Raw genomic sequence first — 15,536 nt, forward strand, 5'->3', positions numbered from 1 at the left:
CGACGGACAGGAGCGAAAGGCCTTGGTTTATGTGTAAAATGTAGTTTAATAAATAGCTCCACTGAGATCAACTGTAAAGGCATTAACAGCAGTCAAGTATTGGTTAAAGACACTTTGGCTGAATAAGTCTACTCCAACAGAATCAACACAAATTCCCCTCTGTGACATTTCAGAAAACTGCATGCTCTTATTTCAAAAATAAAACTTAAGACTTGCATTAAAAAGCAGCACATTCACATGGTAAATATGATAACATGGAAACTGTTTTAGGGAATCTTTAAAAAAAAAAAAAAAAAAAGCAAGCATTGGAAGTCAATGTACAATGGTGGAAGCACAAAATTACATTCTGTAACCAACATGCAAATGTAAATATGTCAGTATGGGTCACATACTGACATACTATTCTGCTGTACATCTGGGTACAAAAAAAAAACAAACAACAACAACAACAACAACAGTACAACTGAATTAATGAACAAAATTACCAGCTGGACTCAGAGTGACCCTTCAACCCTGCTAAACACAGACTAAAATTAGAAATGCTAAACAAGCTTAAAATGAGTCCAGAGTGTCTGGACCCTCTGGAGGTGATCCAAGACCTTCATGGGAAACTGATTTGGAGACATTGCAATTTTGGAAAGGAGTGGAGAAGAAAGTGACTGTGTTCTGGAGGAGGACAGGGTGCAGGAGTGTTCATTGTTTATTTGGCTGCTTGTTCTTCTTGTTCAGGATCTTCATCAAGCTTTTGGACATGTAGTAGGGCTTCTCTGCACTGCCGTCGTTCCTCTCCAGATCCTCCACTGAGGAAATGACAGAACAACAACAAAGTCCAATTCTAATCCATTTGTAGTTTTGATGTAATTTAGTTGAACTAGCAATTAGCACTAAGGGATTAGCAGTATTATAAATGAATAACGTAACGAACAACAGTGTGTTGACCAGAACTCACAGAAGCAGAGGAAGAGTGTGTCCACACACATGTTGTAGACACTGAAGAATCCGTGAGCGATTAGGTAGGCCCCAAACACCACTGCCTATTACGATACAAAATGATAGATGGGATTACCATACGCCCCCCCCCCCCGAGGTAATCAATGGGTAACTGGAGAAAGCAGGTGAGAAAGGGACTGACTATGATGGGCATCCAATAGTAGTTCAGTGCCGACGCTGTGAAAGACACGCCAGGAATGACCAACCTGCCGGAGAAAAAATAGAACGCCAGCACACCTGAGGAGAGGAGAGGAGCAGTTTAGAAAATTAAGGGTTTGAAGAAAAAAAGCATCAGTACTGAACTGCATGTTGAGGATTTTTGTGGGATACAGGCTGTAATGTAGGATATTAACTCCTCTCCGTTTTGACCACACTGGTCAAACACAGCCACCATGTCTTGTCTCTCGGAGCAGAGACACTCCCTCTTACCTACTCCACCAACCACCAGCAGTCTTCCAAAGAACAGCAGCAGGTCCGTCACCTTATCCAGCACCACCACCCTGCACACACATCACAGCGCGTAACACAAGTCCGTCCTTGGCCCCAGACACGCCTCCATCACAGAGAGCGCGTGATGCAGAGAACGCGCGATGCAGCTCTTCCTCCATCATTATACATGCTTTAAAGTTCATCCAGCAACACATGACAATAGCTGTCTAGACTGCCCGTAATGTGGGTCAGTACTGCTTAAGAGGGGCCAGAACTGGACTGTTAAAACACTGAACATGCACGTGGGAAAAACATGCTCACAGGCAACGTCTGTCTGATGTTGGACTGATTTTAGTCCTTTAGTTTTGTTTGGGGCATTTTGTCTCCATTTTCTTCACTTGTATTATTTGATCTTTCTCTAAAATACTCAGATAGGATTCGTCTAATTATGTTTATTCTTACTTCAGTGGTCTTCAGCTGTGAGGCACTTTAATCGAATTTGTTTTGCAAATAAGTGCAATGTAAATAACTTGTTAATTTGATCAACATCGTTGTTTCTTTGCATCATACATTCGTGGTGCACCTACCGTATAATGTTCCTCATGAGAAGGAGGAAAGCGTTCTTGGCTGAGACACAGAAGTTTTTCCCATATATGGCAATCTGTGCAGGAGCGTAGCAACAGAAGAACAGACTCAGACAGACAGGCTGACAAGCAAAGTCACAGAAAGGGATCAACACAGTCTAGAGACTAAAAAAAGCAGCTGCACGGGCTGACAAACGCAGTAACAAACACACTGAACAACCAGGCTGAACCCGGCACCATGGGCCAACAGGGCCATACAGGGATCTATGTGTGTAAAGAAGTATATGGGTGTCAAGGGTTTTAGGAGAACGGTCCAGCTTCTTGTAGCTCACCATGATGTAAGCATTTCGGTTGAGGAACTTGATGAATTTCTCCAAACACCAGAAACAGCACTTTAGACAGCACAGGATAAATCGGACACAGCAGTTCTGGGCAGCTGGAAACACACACACGTTAGATAAACTAAACACCTAAGTGAACTCCTCCAGCAGAGTTAGTTGACGGTGATGGGAAAGTCGCACCCCTGCATTTGTGGTCGATGTACTCTAGAATGATGCGGATGATCTGCACAATAGTGAGAATCAGAGCGCCAAACGCCAGAGAGCCCACGTGATACCTGAGGAGTGAGGGAGCCAAGAAAACAGCAAAAATTAATGTTTTTTTTCCTTTCAGATTATATTTTTGGATGAAAACTGAACTTTCCGATCTCCGTTCTGTATTCTTATAGATGTGCTTGAGTAAGAAGAATGTGTTTCAGTCTCCACTCAAGCGGAAATATCCACACACCTTACACATGGTGTCCAAGAATGCACGCGCGCGCACACACAAAAAAAAACCATAGAAAACAATATAATGAGTGAGGTTAGGGTTACTGTGCAGTAAAGGGCAAGACCGAGGGTGTGGTAACGTGTCAGCTTACGCTTACAGTACGGTAACATGTGAGCTTACTCCAGGGGAGGGAGCAGGGTTGTGGCCATCACTAGGTCAGAGGTCAGGCTTACCGTAGGGCTCTCATGAAGGAGGAGGCCAGAGGGCATGTTGGGATATCGGAGGGCTTGTGGAAGGCCCAGTAGTACGAGGCGAAGGCCCCGGCCAGTGTGCACTGGCCCAGCGCGATGACGAAGTTCACACACCACAGGAAGGCGAAGACGTTGTAGATCTGCAGGTTAAAGAGGTTCCTCTGGAACAGGCCATCCTTGTTATACTTGATGAACACGCAGCGGGCCGAGGGGCATGACGGATACATAGAACTGTTAAACGCCTGGGGGGAGGGATGGAGAGAGAGAGTGTTAAGTGTACATTACCCCTCTCATGGCCCAGATCAGTGGCAGGTAGACATCTCTCTGGCCTGTGGATATTCCTGGGAACCTCTGCACCACCAGTCTGCGTTTCTGAAGTCGACGACTTATTTAGGTGTGGCAGTAGCATGCATGTGCAACGGTAGACTATCATCTGCTCTGAGCATGAATGCGTGAGTGTGCTGTACTCAGGGTCACCAGCGGGTCGCAGGTCTGGTTGCCAGTGATGACAGTACTACAGTCACTCTGAGACATATTGAGAGCCACCACGTTGTAGACAGGAGCGCCAGATGTGGCCAGATATCTACACACACCGTTGAGGCTGTACGCGTCTCACTGTCTGTATCCCAACACCCTCTCAGTCTCTCACCATTACACCAGCTCACAGTCAGTCCCAAAGACACACAGCACACCACGACTGTCACACAGTAGCAGCATCACATCACACACACCCACACAAAGGATACAGTGCTGTTATTCCCCAGTAGGAAACACACACAACGAGGAAAACAAAGCTGACGAGTGGATAGATCAGCGTCGTCATCATGTAACTCACTGCTCTGCGCACACATACACACAGCATTACTCTCATATACTGCAAAATCCTCTAAAGTAAGTGGGTTGTTATTTGGTATTTGGTTTAGAGTCAAGGGGGGGGGCGTCTGCGCCTGTACAAACTTGCTGGACTCCCGAATGAGTGCGATGGCTATGAGAATACGGGTCCTGAGGAAGATCAGGGTCAACAGTAGAACCGCCTCAGCCACACTGAGGAGGATCACTGGGGGGGGGGGGGGGGGGGGGGGGGGCAACAGAGAGAGCACAAGGAGTACATCAACCCTCACTGCAAGATATGTAGCAACATGTCAACACTGTCCTCATCGCTAGTTCAAGCAACAACCCCCCACCTGACACCTCTTTGCTAAATAGGTTTACATTTAACAAATTCTAATTTCTCGTTAATGTCTTTAATGTCCGTTTGGACTTTACTGTTAGCGTGAGGTGGTGACACTCTTACAGAAGGCCAGCCAAGTGTCACGGATCTGCAAGTAGACGTCGACGTTGGTGGAGAAACCCACATTGTTGTAGGTCACAGTGGAGTTGGCCAGCATTGCATACTCCCTGTAGCAGTACCAGATACCTGAGAGAGAGAGAGAGAGAGAGAGAGGGAGGGAGAGAGACAGAGAGAGAGAGATATTATACCATAGAGGAGACTGACAAGTGAGGCCGTCCCTCTCAAATTCGGTCCCAGTAACTCAGTAACCCTCCAGACCTCTCTAGTGTTAATGCTGAAAAAGGGGGAGTTTAGATGTATTTATTTCACCAGATTTCTAAATCAGAGTTGTTAAAAGGTAAAAGCAGAAGTTTGGTGATGTAAAGATCAGTAACTTTGTGGCTCTTCACACTAGAGGATTTTGGTCCCATCTGAACAGTGTTGTTGAGTCCACGAGCACTCTGGAGTGCCCTCTCTGTTCCCTTGAATAACTCGCACGCGCGTACACACACACACTCACACACACACACACACACACACACACTCACACACTTACCAAAAGCTCCTACTGCCAGCACTCCCAATATGAGGATCCAGATCAAGATGGCTGCCAGGAAACGCAACAGCAGGAGGAATAGCAGACTGACCACCATGGCAATCACCAACCCACTGTGTGTGAGACAAGAGTGTGTGTGAGTGTACACAATAGCAGACTGACCACCATGGCAAATCACCAACCTACTGTGTGTGTGTGTGTTCAAGTTTCAAGTTTGATTTATCTGTCACATACATAGTCATACACAGTATAACTCGCAGTGAAATGGTTGAGTGCGCTCTGTCCAAACTGGGGAAAACTGAGTGTGTGTGAGAGAGAGAGAGAGAGAGAGAGAGAGAGAGAGAGAGAGAGAGAGAGAGAGAAACTGGTTAGAGTTTAAAATCAAGTTTTTCAAGCTGCTGGTGAGAAGTCTGGCTGAAGGATCATGTGAGACTGTTTTTGTGTTAACTTTGACACGCTTGGAAAAAAAAGTCAGAAATCAAGGGAAAGTTCCGAAAGGTGCCACAAGGGGGCAGTGTGTTTAATTTTACACTCACAGGACGATCCACTGCCACGTTGATGCAAAGTCTGCGAAGATGCGCACGCCCACATCTCTCGCATTGAAGCTGGACACCAGGTCACTGTGGGGTAGAGTACCCTCTCAGCGATGTGTGTTTGGACTCAAGCACCAATACCATGTATTCCCAGACATCAACCCTTATGTGACATAGCAACAGTAAACACTGACTCATCAGTAAACAGTAAACCCCACACACACACACGCCTGTGTGTACGTACAACACATGTACAGAAAGACACACCTGTGGACAAGCACAGAGGTTCCTGTGTAAAACGCTACATGAAAAAGGCAATTTGGCTAAGACTACAGACACACCCCAGACCGGGTGGGCGGGACTACAGACAGGGCAGGGCTGAGAGGCACACAGAGCAGGGGCTTCTTTCCCATTAAAAAAAACAAACAAACCAAAAAAAAAACCACACACTCAGTTTCCCTAGAACAGAATCCCCGCATCGGCTGAGTGAAGACTAGAGGAAGTGAGCAAGGACTAGGGGAAGATAGTAGGGCCCTAGTTTTATTTGAACTGGACCGAGCCGCAGGAAGGGTGATGCAGGGATGGCAGGAAGAGAGAGCGGGTGGAGAAAAGGATGGAGTGAGCGAGAGGTGCCATGTCATGACCGTGTCCAGCACTCCCTTAAGGAGCTGGAGGGGAGCAGAGGGTGCATTCCTCTTCACGATCACTCTTACCCCGTGGGTCTAGTTGAAGGTTTATCCCACTAGATAAAACCCACTGGAAATACAGCAAACCTTAAATGACATTATATTACTCTCTCACACACACTGTAATGCCCAACTTCCACCCCCCTTTTTGGAATGGAAGCTGCCCAGCAAGTCCCACCCGGATGTGTTGGGAGGTCTGTGCTGACCCTACACCCTGACCCTGCTCCCTATGCCCTGTGGTCACGGACATCTCCAGTGGCGGGGTGGGCCAGTCCACAGGAGCCATGAAGCTGCACCCGAGCGAGAAGGAAACAGCATGAGTGTGAGGCAGAGAACAAGCAGGAAGTGAGGCACAGGGCACAGGAAGTGAGATGGGACACGACACTGGCTGTACGCGTGAATGGACGGCACTCACGCTGAGAACGCTCCACCACTGCCGCTGAGAGAGAGACACGTTACTGGGGCACCATCTGTGCATGTGCGAAGGTTTGTTCCAGCAGGAGTCGTGCGTATGGTCACGTTACCTTGTGGCGTTCTTGATCACGTTCACGGTGGCGTTGTTTGACATGCCGGGAAGACTGAAGTTACTGGGAACGTTATTATATTCAGGGCCTAAACTCGGCAAACACCTGCCCAGGACTAGAGAGAGAGAGAGAGAGAGAGAGAGAGAGAGAACCCATGTGCCCACAGGAGGAATGGTCAGTGATGTCACCAGACTCTGGTTCTCAGAGATTCACAGCAGTAGTCTAACAAATGTGTTATACGTGCTACAGACAACTCAGGGAAAGGACAGCAGGGTTAAACTAAAGGTGTCGAGTGAACTCTGTAGGGGTAAGTGGCCTTGGCCCCCCTGCAGGTCAGGTGTGCTGGTCTTGATGGCTACGGTAGCTGTAATCCCCCTCTCGACTACCCTGAGTAAATCAAACTCTAATCCCACAGCCTGATAAACCTAATCCCACACACAACTCCACACAACGGGACAGCTCCGCAAGGCTAGGAGAAGGGGAACGCTACAGGTCAGAGAGCAGCAGGAGTTTCCCAGGGCGGCAGCAATTTCCTGGACGAGCCAGCATGGCACGTAACGGCGTCTAGACCTAGACAACTGCCCCAGGCAGGGCAAGGTTTCCTGTTTAATAACATAAAATTTGCACAGAGTACACCGGGACTGTGTGCTGGATTTTCAACACTGAGGTTAGTGTCGTTCCTAAATCCCCCAGTCAGCTAGTCTTAAAGTTAAAGTTAAACAACATTAACTAATTCTGAAGTCTGACTTTTTTCTATTTTAAAGAGAACAGCTGGTCCGTCCTTTATTGCAGGTTAACGTTAAGCATTATTGAGGCACCTCCGGGGAATGTCTAACAATCACACAAAGAACCCACATTTTCTACTTTGGTCAGATGTGATTATGTATTCATGTGATTATGTATTCACCTCTTTACATACTAATGTTTGCATTCGCCACCATTACATCCAAACCTTACATTAGTCAACATATGCAAACTGATACTCAACACCCACACCAGCTGAAACCCGTTACCACCACATTCCAAGAGAAGATTCGGTTAACTTTCTCCTAAAGAAGATTGTTTTTCTACACGGTCCTGAACCTGGTGAAGAGGTCGTATATCTTACCCTGAGGTCCACCAAAGCCTACCCAGGATCCTTTGCTGAAGCCTGCAGAGGCCTCTACAGATGCCCTGTACGCAAATCTTTCTGAAAGGACACAATCTTTATACTCCCTTATGCATGTTATTAATCTGTCTAATGCACTGTGCGGCCTCTCATCCCTATTAACTCTCTGTATTACCTCATTAGCTCAGGCTGATGTCATCATTAATGTGTTTAATGTGTTAATCAAATTAACAAAAAGGGGGGGGAGCTGGAGTCTCCATGTTGTCTGTAAGGTTGAAGAATATAGTAAGGGCACGTCAAACACTTATTTCTGTGCAAGCCTGGAGGCCAGGCTTCATCCTAGACTGGACTCACCTCACTCTCTAGATGTGCGTGTGTGTGTGTGTACCTGCGGTGGTAGGTGTGTAAAAGGATGGACATAGCTCCTTATTGATGATCTGTGTCGCTGTCTGAAAGAGAAAAGAGGAGACTAATAAACAAACAAACACAAAGGATAACTACCAACATACCACAGGTGGATGCTTGGGACGAAATACATAAAACACTTCCATGCACACACACACAGGAAGGTAGATACTGAACACCTACACAGCACGCTCATCAATACAGCGTGAAGAGAGGTTGCTAAACAAAGAACATCATTCTGTCTAGTTCTGGGCAGATGAAGGTCTGAGACCATGAGGACTTGGAGTTCGTTAAGAAACGAAAGATCTACACCTCATTTTTCACAACATGCAGTTAACATGTGCATGTGTATCATATGAATGTGCGAGTGTTTCTCATATATGCACAAGCAGTGTGTGTGTACACAAGTGCTTCACTGATCACACACCAGAATGAACTCTTAACACTCAGATACATACTTGCAAGTGAAACCACGCGTACACACACACGCACACACACACAGGTAATTATGTTGCAAAACGTGAGAACAACCCCATAGTGGAGCTGGCTGCCTCCAACACCAGTGCAGCTTCACCTTTGCAACACGTCTGTCAGCAGACTTGTTGCGAAAGGGATTTGTGATCTTGAGCTGCTTCACTGAGGGATCAGACCTCGGGATCAGACTGCGGGCAGAGCAGCAGGGAGGAGATGGAGTCCCTGACGTTTTTGCACGCACATACGTACCAGGCTGGTGGTGCTGAGGTTGAAGGAGGGCACACACAGGTCCTGCTGGAAGAACTTGGTCAGGTCTGCATTGGGCAGGTAGGCCAGCGGATTCAGAGCCCAGAAATTAGAGGGGCACGAGGACACACAGATCTGCACCAGAGGGGACACAGAGGACGCCCACACGTCACACTGCAGAGCCAATGATTAGCCCCCCCCCCACACACACACACACGGGGGGGTGTTACGTACCTGAGTGGTGGGACACTGAAGGCCGTTTAACGCTGCAGCCATGATATTTGTGGCCGTGGCACAATTTAGAATATTAAAATAAAACACATTCGGCTTATCCCTATACGAAACACACACACACACACACACAGAAGAGTAGAAATAATAATTAGCACATTAAGCTTGGCTGGATGTCAAGGCAGATAGGCTTGGACAGGCAGAGACTGGGTGAGACTGGCTTCTGCTTACTGGTTTGGTGAAACACCACAGAACATTCCAGTGGAGTTGCGGGGGTACAGAACATGGCGGGGGTCTCCATACAGCCAGGCTAGAACACAGCAGCATCCGCGCGCACACACACACACACACACACACGCTTTACGGCATTTAGCTGACACTTATCCAAAGCGACTCTACAGTCTTGTGTCAGTATAACACACTCCCCCACACACCAACACGCTACACTGTAAATAACACTCTACACTAACACACTTCAGTGTCTACTTTAGTGGATGGATCTCGTGTGTGTGTGTGTGTGTGTTAGTAAATCATCACTCTGGTCAGAGCTGAAGACCTTCGGACTCAGAAGGAACTTTTAATAACATTCAGTTAGACTGTGACGACCGTGTGTGTGTGTGAGAAGAAGAGACTGACATCCTACAGATTAAACAGATTTTGCATATGACAACATTTATGCAGCTGGGAAACGTGCTTCCCAACAAGGTTATCATACTGAACAGGAGTGTGTATAAGTGTTTGTCTGAAGATAAACACCAACCCCATCCACTATAACCAACCCTGCCTGCGTTTGCACCAACACAGCCAGAACACACCTGGGTCAAGGATGGGGGCCAGGTGCGCTCTGGATCCATCACTGTGGCGATACACACAGCCTCGCACAGATTTAAATGTCCAAGTTGCCAGAGTGAAACCATCAAACCTTTGAACTCAGGCTCCGCCCATCCCAGTGCTCTTCACAGCTACCAGCACGTTTCTACCCAACCAAAACCATCAGACTATCTGGCCTATCAGAAGCACTCACACAGATGGAGGGCAGGATTTAGAGAACGGGTTCTTACCCAGAATTCCTACCACCAAGTATCCTGTGACGACCAGCATGAAGAGCACACAGCAAATGATGTCAGTGCAGCTCCTGCCACAAGGATCAGAGCGTCAGACAGCATATAGCTGAGGCACGCACACACAAACACACACGCACGCACGCACCTGTTATGGATGGGCCCATTAAACGTTGGGTCATACGCTGCTGGCTCCCCTGTTAAAGAAGGCAGAGTCAGAGTTAATGAGGTGTGACTGACATGTCGAAGATCAACACCCATCCATGTTCACAACACACCAGTCCCTGGGCTGTCTGACGCATCTAACCACACATCAAAACAAAGCCTTACACGTCCTGATTGTTGAGTTTGTTCTTCCTGTTCACGAAACCAGTTTAGCAGGAACTGCGCAGGGAGTCAGGCATTAATACAGCAGCACGTGTTCAGGACATTACCAGGCAGATTTCCAGTCACGTTCAGGGGCAGGGACAGTATCCAACGCAAATTCACAGGCACCTTTGTTGAAATGCCATAGCTCAGTCACATTTCTAAATCTATAGATTGTGTGTATTGTCCAACATCAGTGCGGTTCACGTGCATCCCACTCCTGTAGAATTCCTGCAGCGCACACGCTCTCCACAGCCCGGTGTACTCCACTCACCTAGGGCAGGGAGATTGCACTTTGCATGTTGCTGAGCAACCGGGAGGCTTTTGTTGGCATGTGGTACACAGAGGGAATGAATGAGGTAAGTGGGAGGGGCACAGATATAGCACAGGCCCCGCCCTCCTCTTTCCCCTGCGTCTAACATTAACCCTCTACAGTGAATGAACATGAGAGAGAATGAGTCTCTCTCTCTCTCTCTCCCTCACACACACACACACACACACACACACACACACACACACACACACACACACACACACACGAGTCTGTATTTGAATCCAGTTTGAATTCCGCAGATGAAAAACCGTGGAGAATCGTGGATACACCCAGGTGCCGGTCCTCCTCACTGCTAAAGGGAGACAGGACCTGGGCTTTGGACCTGGAATAAACCTCAAAACTCATAGGTCAGTTCACTTACGGGGTTTGATGCCATTCAGCAGCAAAAAAAAACTTTGATTGCTTCTTAAAACCTTATTTAGTTTCCAAAAGTTTAAACATTAGGAACAAACTGCTGTCTGAGCTTTAAAACTACAACATGGTGGCCTCCAGACTCCTGGTCAAGTGGTCTTGCAGATGGCTGGGCTACTAAACAACAGCTCACAGTGCAGCACGAGCCTACCAGATCCAGTATCAGAGTGGGGAGAACCGAAGGAGTACAAGTTCAAGCTCAAAAAATAAACTGTCACCATTTATACCATCAAGTTTATTTGGCTCATTAATTTCAACTGCTGGTTTGAGGTAAATTAGTAAATCTAGGCAGTTGGACCAAATTTCCAGAGAGAGGACTTTTATTTTGTGCTTTACAGTACCTGGTAGATGCTCTTACCCTGAGCGACTCTCCCCGTGGATGATCCCGTGACACTTCTTGCTCTACTCTCTCCAGCTTCCTCAACCAGTGTGAGCTGAGACACTGACTAATGTGTGACTGAATGCCACGGACATCCTGATCCATGCCATAATCGTTAAAAATACCAGATAAAGCAGGGAGGGCCATGTTTTATAGACTTACAGGTTTATTGGTACGACTGTGTGCGCTCCAGAAGAATCAGATGCTTAACCTTGGTGTTACTAACACCTTGCACTCCCTGTACCATAGGAGCTCCGTAACAGCACTGACCCTGGAGAGGTGAAAGTACTCCGGGTAAGAATTCGCCAGTGGCCACCCTGTAACTGGAGAGCAGCTTTGCTGAGGTGCAGCACAACAACGATCTCGGCATGCACACAGGAAACAAACAACAAATTTAAAAAAAATGTTGCTGTAGTACCCCTCCGAAGAATCAGTTCCTCAGAGGACTGAGCTCAGAACAGGCCACAGATCACATTACACTCAACGTGTCTTAAGCCAGTTCACTTAGGAATGAGAAACAGATGAAAATAAAAAGAACAAAATATAATCTTCTCTGCAAAACAGCTTCATAGTATCTGTCCAGTATCACGTTGGTCTGGGTTTTGGAAATCTTTTTGTGGTGTTGTCTTTTCTTGGAAGCCTAACAGAGCATCCACCTCCTGTAGAGGGTCCGCCCAGTTCAGAGGTGAACTGAGACATCAGACACGATTTCTTACAACTGGAAGATCGTTAGCAGGGAAAGACAGTGAAAAGATTTAAAACCGAAAATGTAGTCTTACACATTTCTAATACTTTTTCATTTATGAAATGTATCAAATTTAAACTGTTGCAGAATTCAGACATGAGTAACTTAACCTGTTGCATTTATTAACACAAACAGACTGTTTATTAACCCCCTGGACTAAAGCACTCCCTGGCACAGCTGTTTCACCTTCCTCTGTTTTATTTCAGGACGTCTGTGTGCGCGAGCGTGCGCGAATGTGTATGTGCCATATACTAATCATGATAGAGTCAATATAATTAACTAATTAACTGATATTTTCCCTGTCTGGTACAGAAGAAGTGTGTGTGTGTGTTTGGCACTGTGCTTAAATCCTGACCTTAAAGATGCGGTTAACCAGTGGCCCACACGAGGAAATTAAGCAGCACATTGTGGTCTCACACACACACACCCACACACACACCCACACCCATTAACGAGCCCAACCAGCTCCATTTAACCAGAATTCTCATTCTTCCTGGAAGTATGGTTGTTTCATTTCCTCATTAAAGTAATTTCAAACACTATAAAACATGATAATCCAGTTACTCATACCTGCTGACTACCTGAACATCTAAAAGTCTGATTAGACTCATACGTTAGAATTCAACCCTCATGTGTGAAGGCATGAATTCACACATCTGTGTATCAGAGTCCAAGACTCGTGTGTGTGTGTGTGTGTGTGTGTGTGTGTGTGTGTGTGTGTGTGTGTGTGTGTGTGAGAGAGAGAGAGACTCTTTATTAGTACTTGCTTCCTGATGTGTCTCATACATTCCAGCTGAACACTATTCATGACTGGTGTTTACAAAACTAATGTATTTGCACCTGACTTCAAAACGTTACTTTAATCATGTAAAGTAACTGTCTATATTAGCAGGACGTTCCTTCATTGTGTTTTGAAGCTTTAGTGTCTGATAACACTGTTACCTTATCTAACACTTAAGAATCTATCAGTAGCAACGTCTAGTCACTCAAACACTGTAGATCCAATACCACGCCCACTTCTCACACACACAAATGAGAGAGAGTTCTTCAACATGTCGGATTATTAAAAACCTCTACGACAAAGGTCATAACCCATAGTCAAAATAGAGCGGTACAAACAACGCTCAAAACATTGAACAGAAAAAGCCATCATCATTGTCGACGTCACACAACGTAGCTTGTTAAGCCTTTTTTTTTTTTTTTTGTTTCGTCAGAAGCAGAGCACAGTGCCATATGCCTCTCGCGCCATTAGATGTGTGCCACGTGCATGTGCTCGCCAACACAGACACACGGACAGGTGAAGAGAAAGTCCTGGACGAGAGCTTTCCCTACCCCTTGCAACATCAGTAACCATGTTACGACTGTCACTACAGTCTGTGTTTTGTGCAGTAAGGATTGTGCATCGTGCTGGTATTTCACCCTCTAGGAAATCCAACCCTAGAGCCTAGAGCAACACGTTCACACGTACCCGAGACACGCAAGCGAACATGGCAACTGAAGAACAGCTAGTATCCTCCGACGTCTGCATCTTACATCACTTTATGACCAATTTCTAGTTTATGGGATTACAGGAACCCTGTTAACAACTGTGGGAAGAAGAGTCAAGAGGCTTTTTATTGTCATTCCAGAAAGGTAATAATGTTCCTTCAGGTCCATGGTGCAGCAGAACAGAATAACAGAAGTGTAAACAAAAAATATGGACCAAGGATAACTTACTGGGCAGCTCCAACCAGAGCACGACACAGACCAACGTGGCTGCATGTGCTTGCGGTCAGTCTCCGAGTCTGAGGTCATGGGGGAAGAAACTGTTCCACAGTACCTCTGCCCAGACGGCCGGGGAGAGAAGTGTGAGATCACACACGTCCCCAATATTCTCTTACATCTTACCATATGTGTGTGGCTTTGTGTGTTCTCTTATTAATAATGTATATTATACATTATAAATATTACCAATAAATCAACATTTGTGTGCGTGCATGTTTGGTACACTACTCACATAACCTCTCCTACTTTAAAAGGAGCAATACATACTTTTTCCAATGCTTGTTTTTCACAGTTGTTATAAAACAGGCCTCCATGTATGGGACCTGCTCACTGGAGCAAAAAATGATTCATTTGAGGACCACAGTCCTCCCTTTATAAGGAAAAAATATAAAAGTAATAAAGCAACTTTCATAAATATTGTTTTGATGGTAAAATATGACTTGCTCCACCTTTAAGGCAGTTGTGATGTTTAAAGCAACATTAATAACGACTGCTTAAGAAAGGAAACCCCTGGATAGCGTGACCCCTCCAGGCTCGAGCTGGGCTGCCGCGCGCAGGGCGCTGTGAACGCGCCCGCGTAGACCTGGCACAACCCCGCACGCGCGCAGGTCTCGGGGGCTCCCGCGAGTCCGCACTCGCAACGCAAGTTACAGTTCACAGAAAAACGATCCGGTTCGTCTAGAAAACGCGCTCGTCTTGTCGGGTTATTAAGGCGCGTTACTCAAGCTTCCTCACACGGCCGCTGCTGGCTGGAAACCAGGACGGGAGCGCAGCTGCGGCCCGAATCGAGCCGCCAGCGTGGTTTCTAATCGGTGAATGTCTAGGGACGTTTTTGATTTCTCATGCCAACCACAAAGTAAAGCGACAAAGTACACACACACACACACACATATATATATATACACACATACACACACGCCGTAGCGCACTAGGCGCAGTCATTTAGACATTATCTGTTTATTTCCACAGCTGCCACGCCACACGAGATAAGTCCGTTCAAATGGTCTTACCGTACTCGGAAGAATCCTGCTCCTCTTTCTTACCACCCATTTCACGAACAGGACAAACTCTACAGGTGACCTAGGGATCTTTAAAAAACAAAACAAAACTAAAAACTGAATAAATAAAGGCGAGCTGAATGCTTTATGACCGCTGGATTAAAACCGCTCAGCAAATCTGTGTCGCTCGTCGCGGTTGCGGTGATACAAGGCGCACCTGGCGGGCCCCGCCCCCTGCCCAGACCACGCCCCCTACCTGTCGCTGCCGCACCTGCAACGCCTCCCTTTCAAGTGACGAACAATACCGATTAGAAGTGACCAACGAAGACATCAAAAACCAGAAATAACATGTTACTGAAGCGGCCCGTTTGGAGAACTCTACCAGCTCAGTGGCAGGATGTTACAGGGCAGAATAAACCCGCA

At 46.6% G+C, this 15,536-nt stretch overlaps 1 protein-coding gene across 1 annotated transcript; it reads right to left on the reverse strand.

The window, feature by feature from the left end:
• Positions 1–42: 42 nt before the first annotated feature.
• Positions 43–15,309, reverse strand: slc44a4 (solute carrier family 44 member 4). Its single transcript, XM_035523325.1, has 22 exons — positions 15,126–15,309; positions 10,265–10,313; positions 10,117–10,190; positions 9,287–9,365; positions 9,059–9,158; positions 8,828–8,959; positions 8,088–8,148; positions 6,592–6,706; positions 5,385–5,468; positions 4,849–4,961; positions 4,317–4,439; positions 3,980–4,079; positions 3,769–3,861; positions 3,500–3,605; positions 3,005–3,264; positions 2,525–2,619; positions 2,336–2,439; positions 2,007–2,080; positions 1,420–1,490; positions 1,133–1,227; positions 950–1,034; positions 43–800 (listed from the first exon to the last, which is right to left on the reverse strand). Exons 1-22 carry the CDS (start codon positions 15,163–15,165, stop codon positions 694–696), a joined length of 2,160 nt encoding a protein of 719 aa, XP_035379218.1. The 5' UTR covers positions 15,166–15,309; the 3' UTR covers positions 43–693.
• Positions 15,310–15,536: the final 227 nt, after the last annotated feature.

The sequence above is a fragment of the Electrophorus electricus genome, chromosome 2, assembly GCF_013358815.1.
Source record: "Electrophorus electricus isolate fEleEle1 chromosome 2, fEleEle1.pri, whole genome shotgun sequence".
Lineage (NCBI taxonomy): Eukaryota > Metazoa > Chordata > Actinopteri > Gymnotiformes > Gymnotidae > Electrophorus > Electrophorus electricus.

What these genes read in the sequence shown, in the direction of transcription:
- slc44a4 (XM_035523325.1), bottom strand. Translation starts at nt 15,165, where the DNA reads ATGGGTGGTAAGAAAGAGGAGCAGGATTCTTCCGAGTACG. An exon ending in ACCAGACCTGCGACCCGCTG is followed by an intron (nt 3,265 to 3,499) that starts GTGACCCTGAGT and finishes CCCTCCCCCCAG; the next exon opens with GCGTTTAACAGTTCTATGTA. An exon ending in GCTGGTGGTTGGTGGAGTAG is followed by an intron (nt 1,228 to 1,419) that starts GTAAGAGGGAGT and finishes TCCTCTCCTCAG; the next exon opens with GTGTGCTGGCGTTCTATTTT.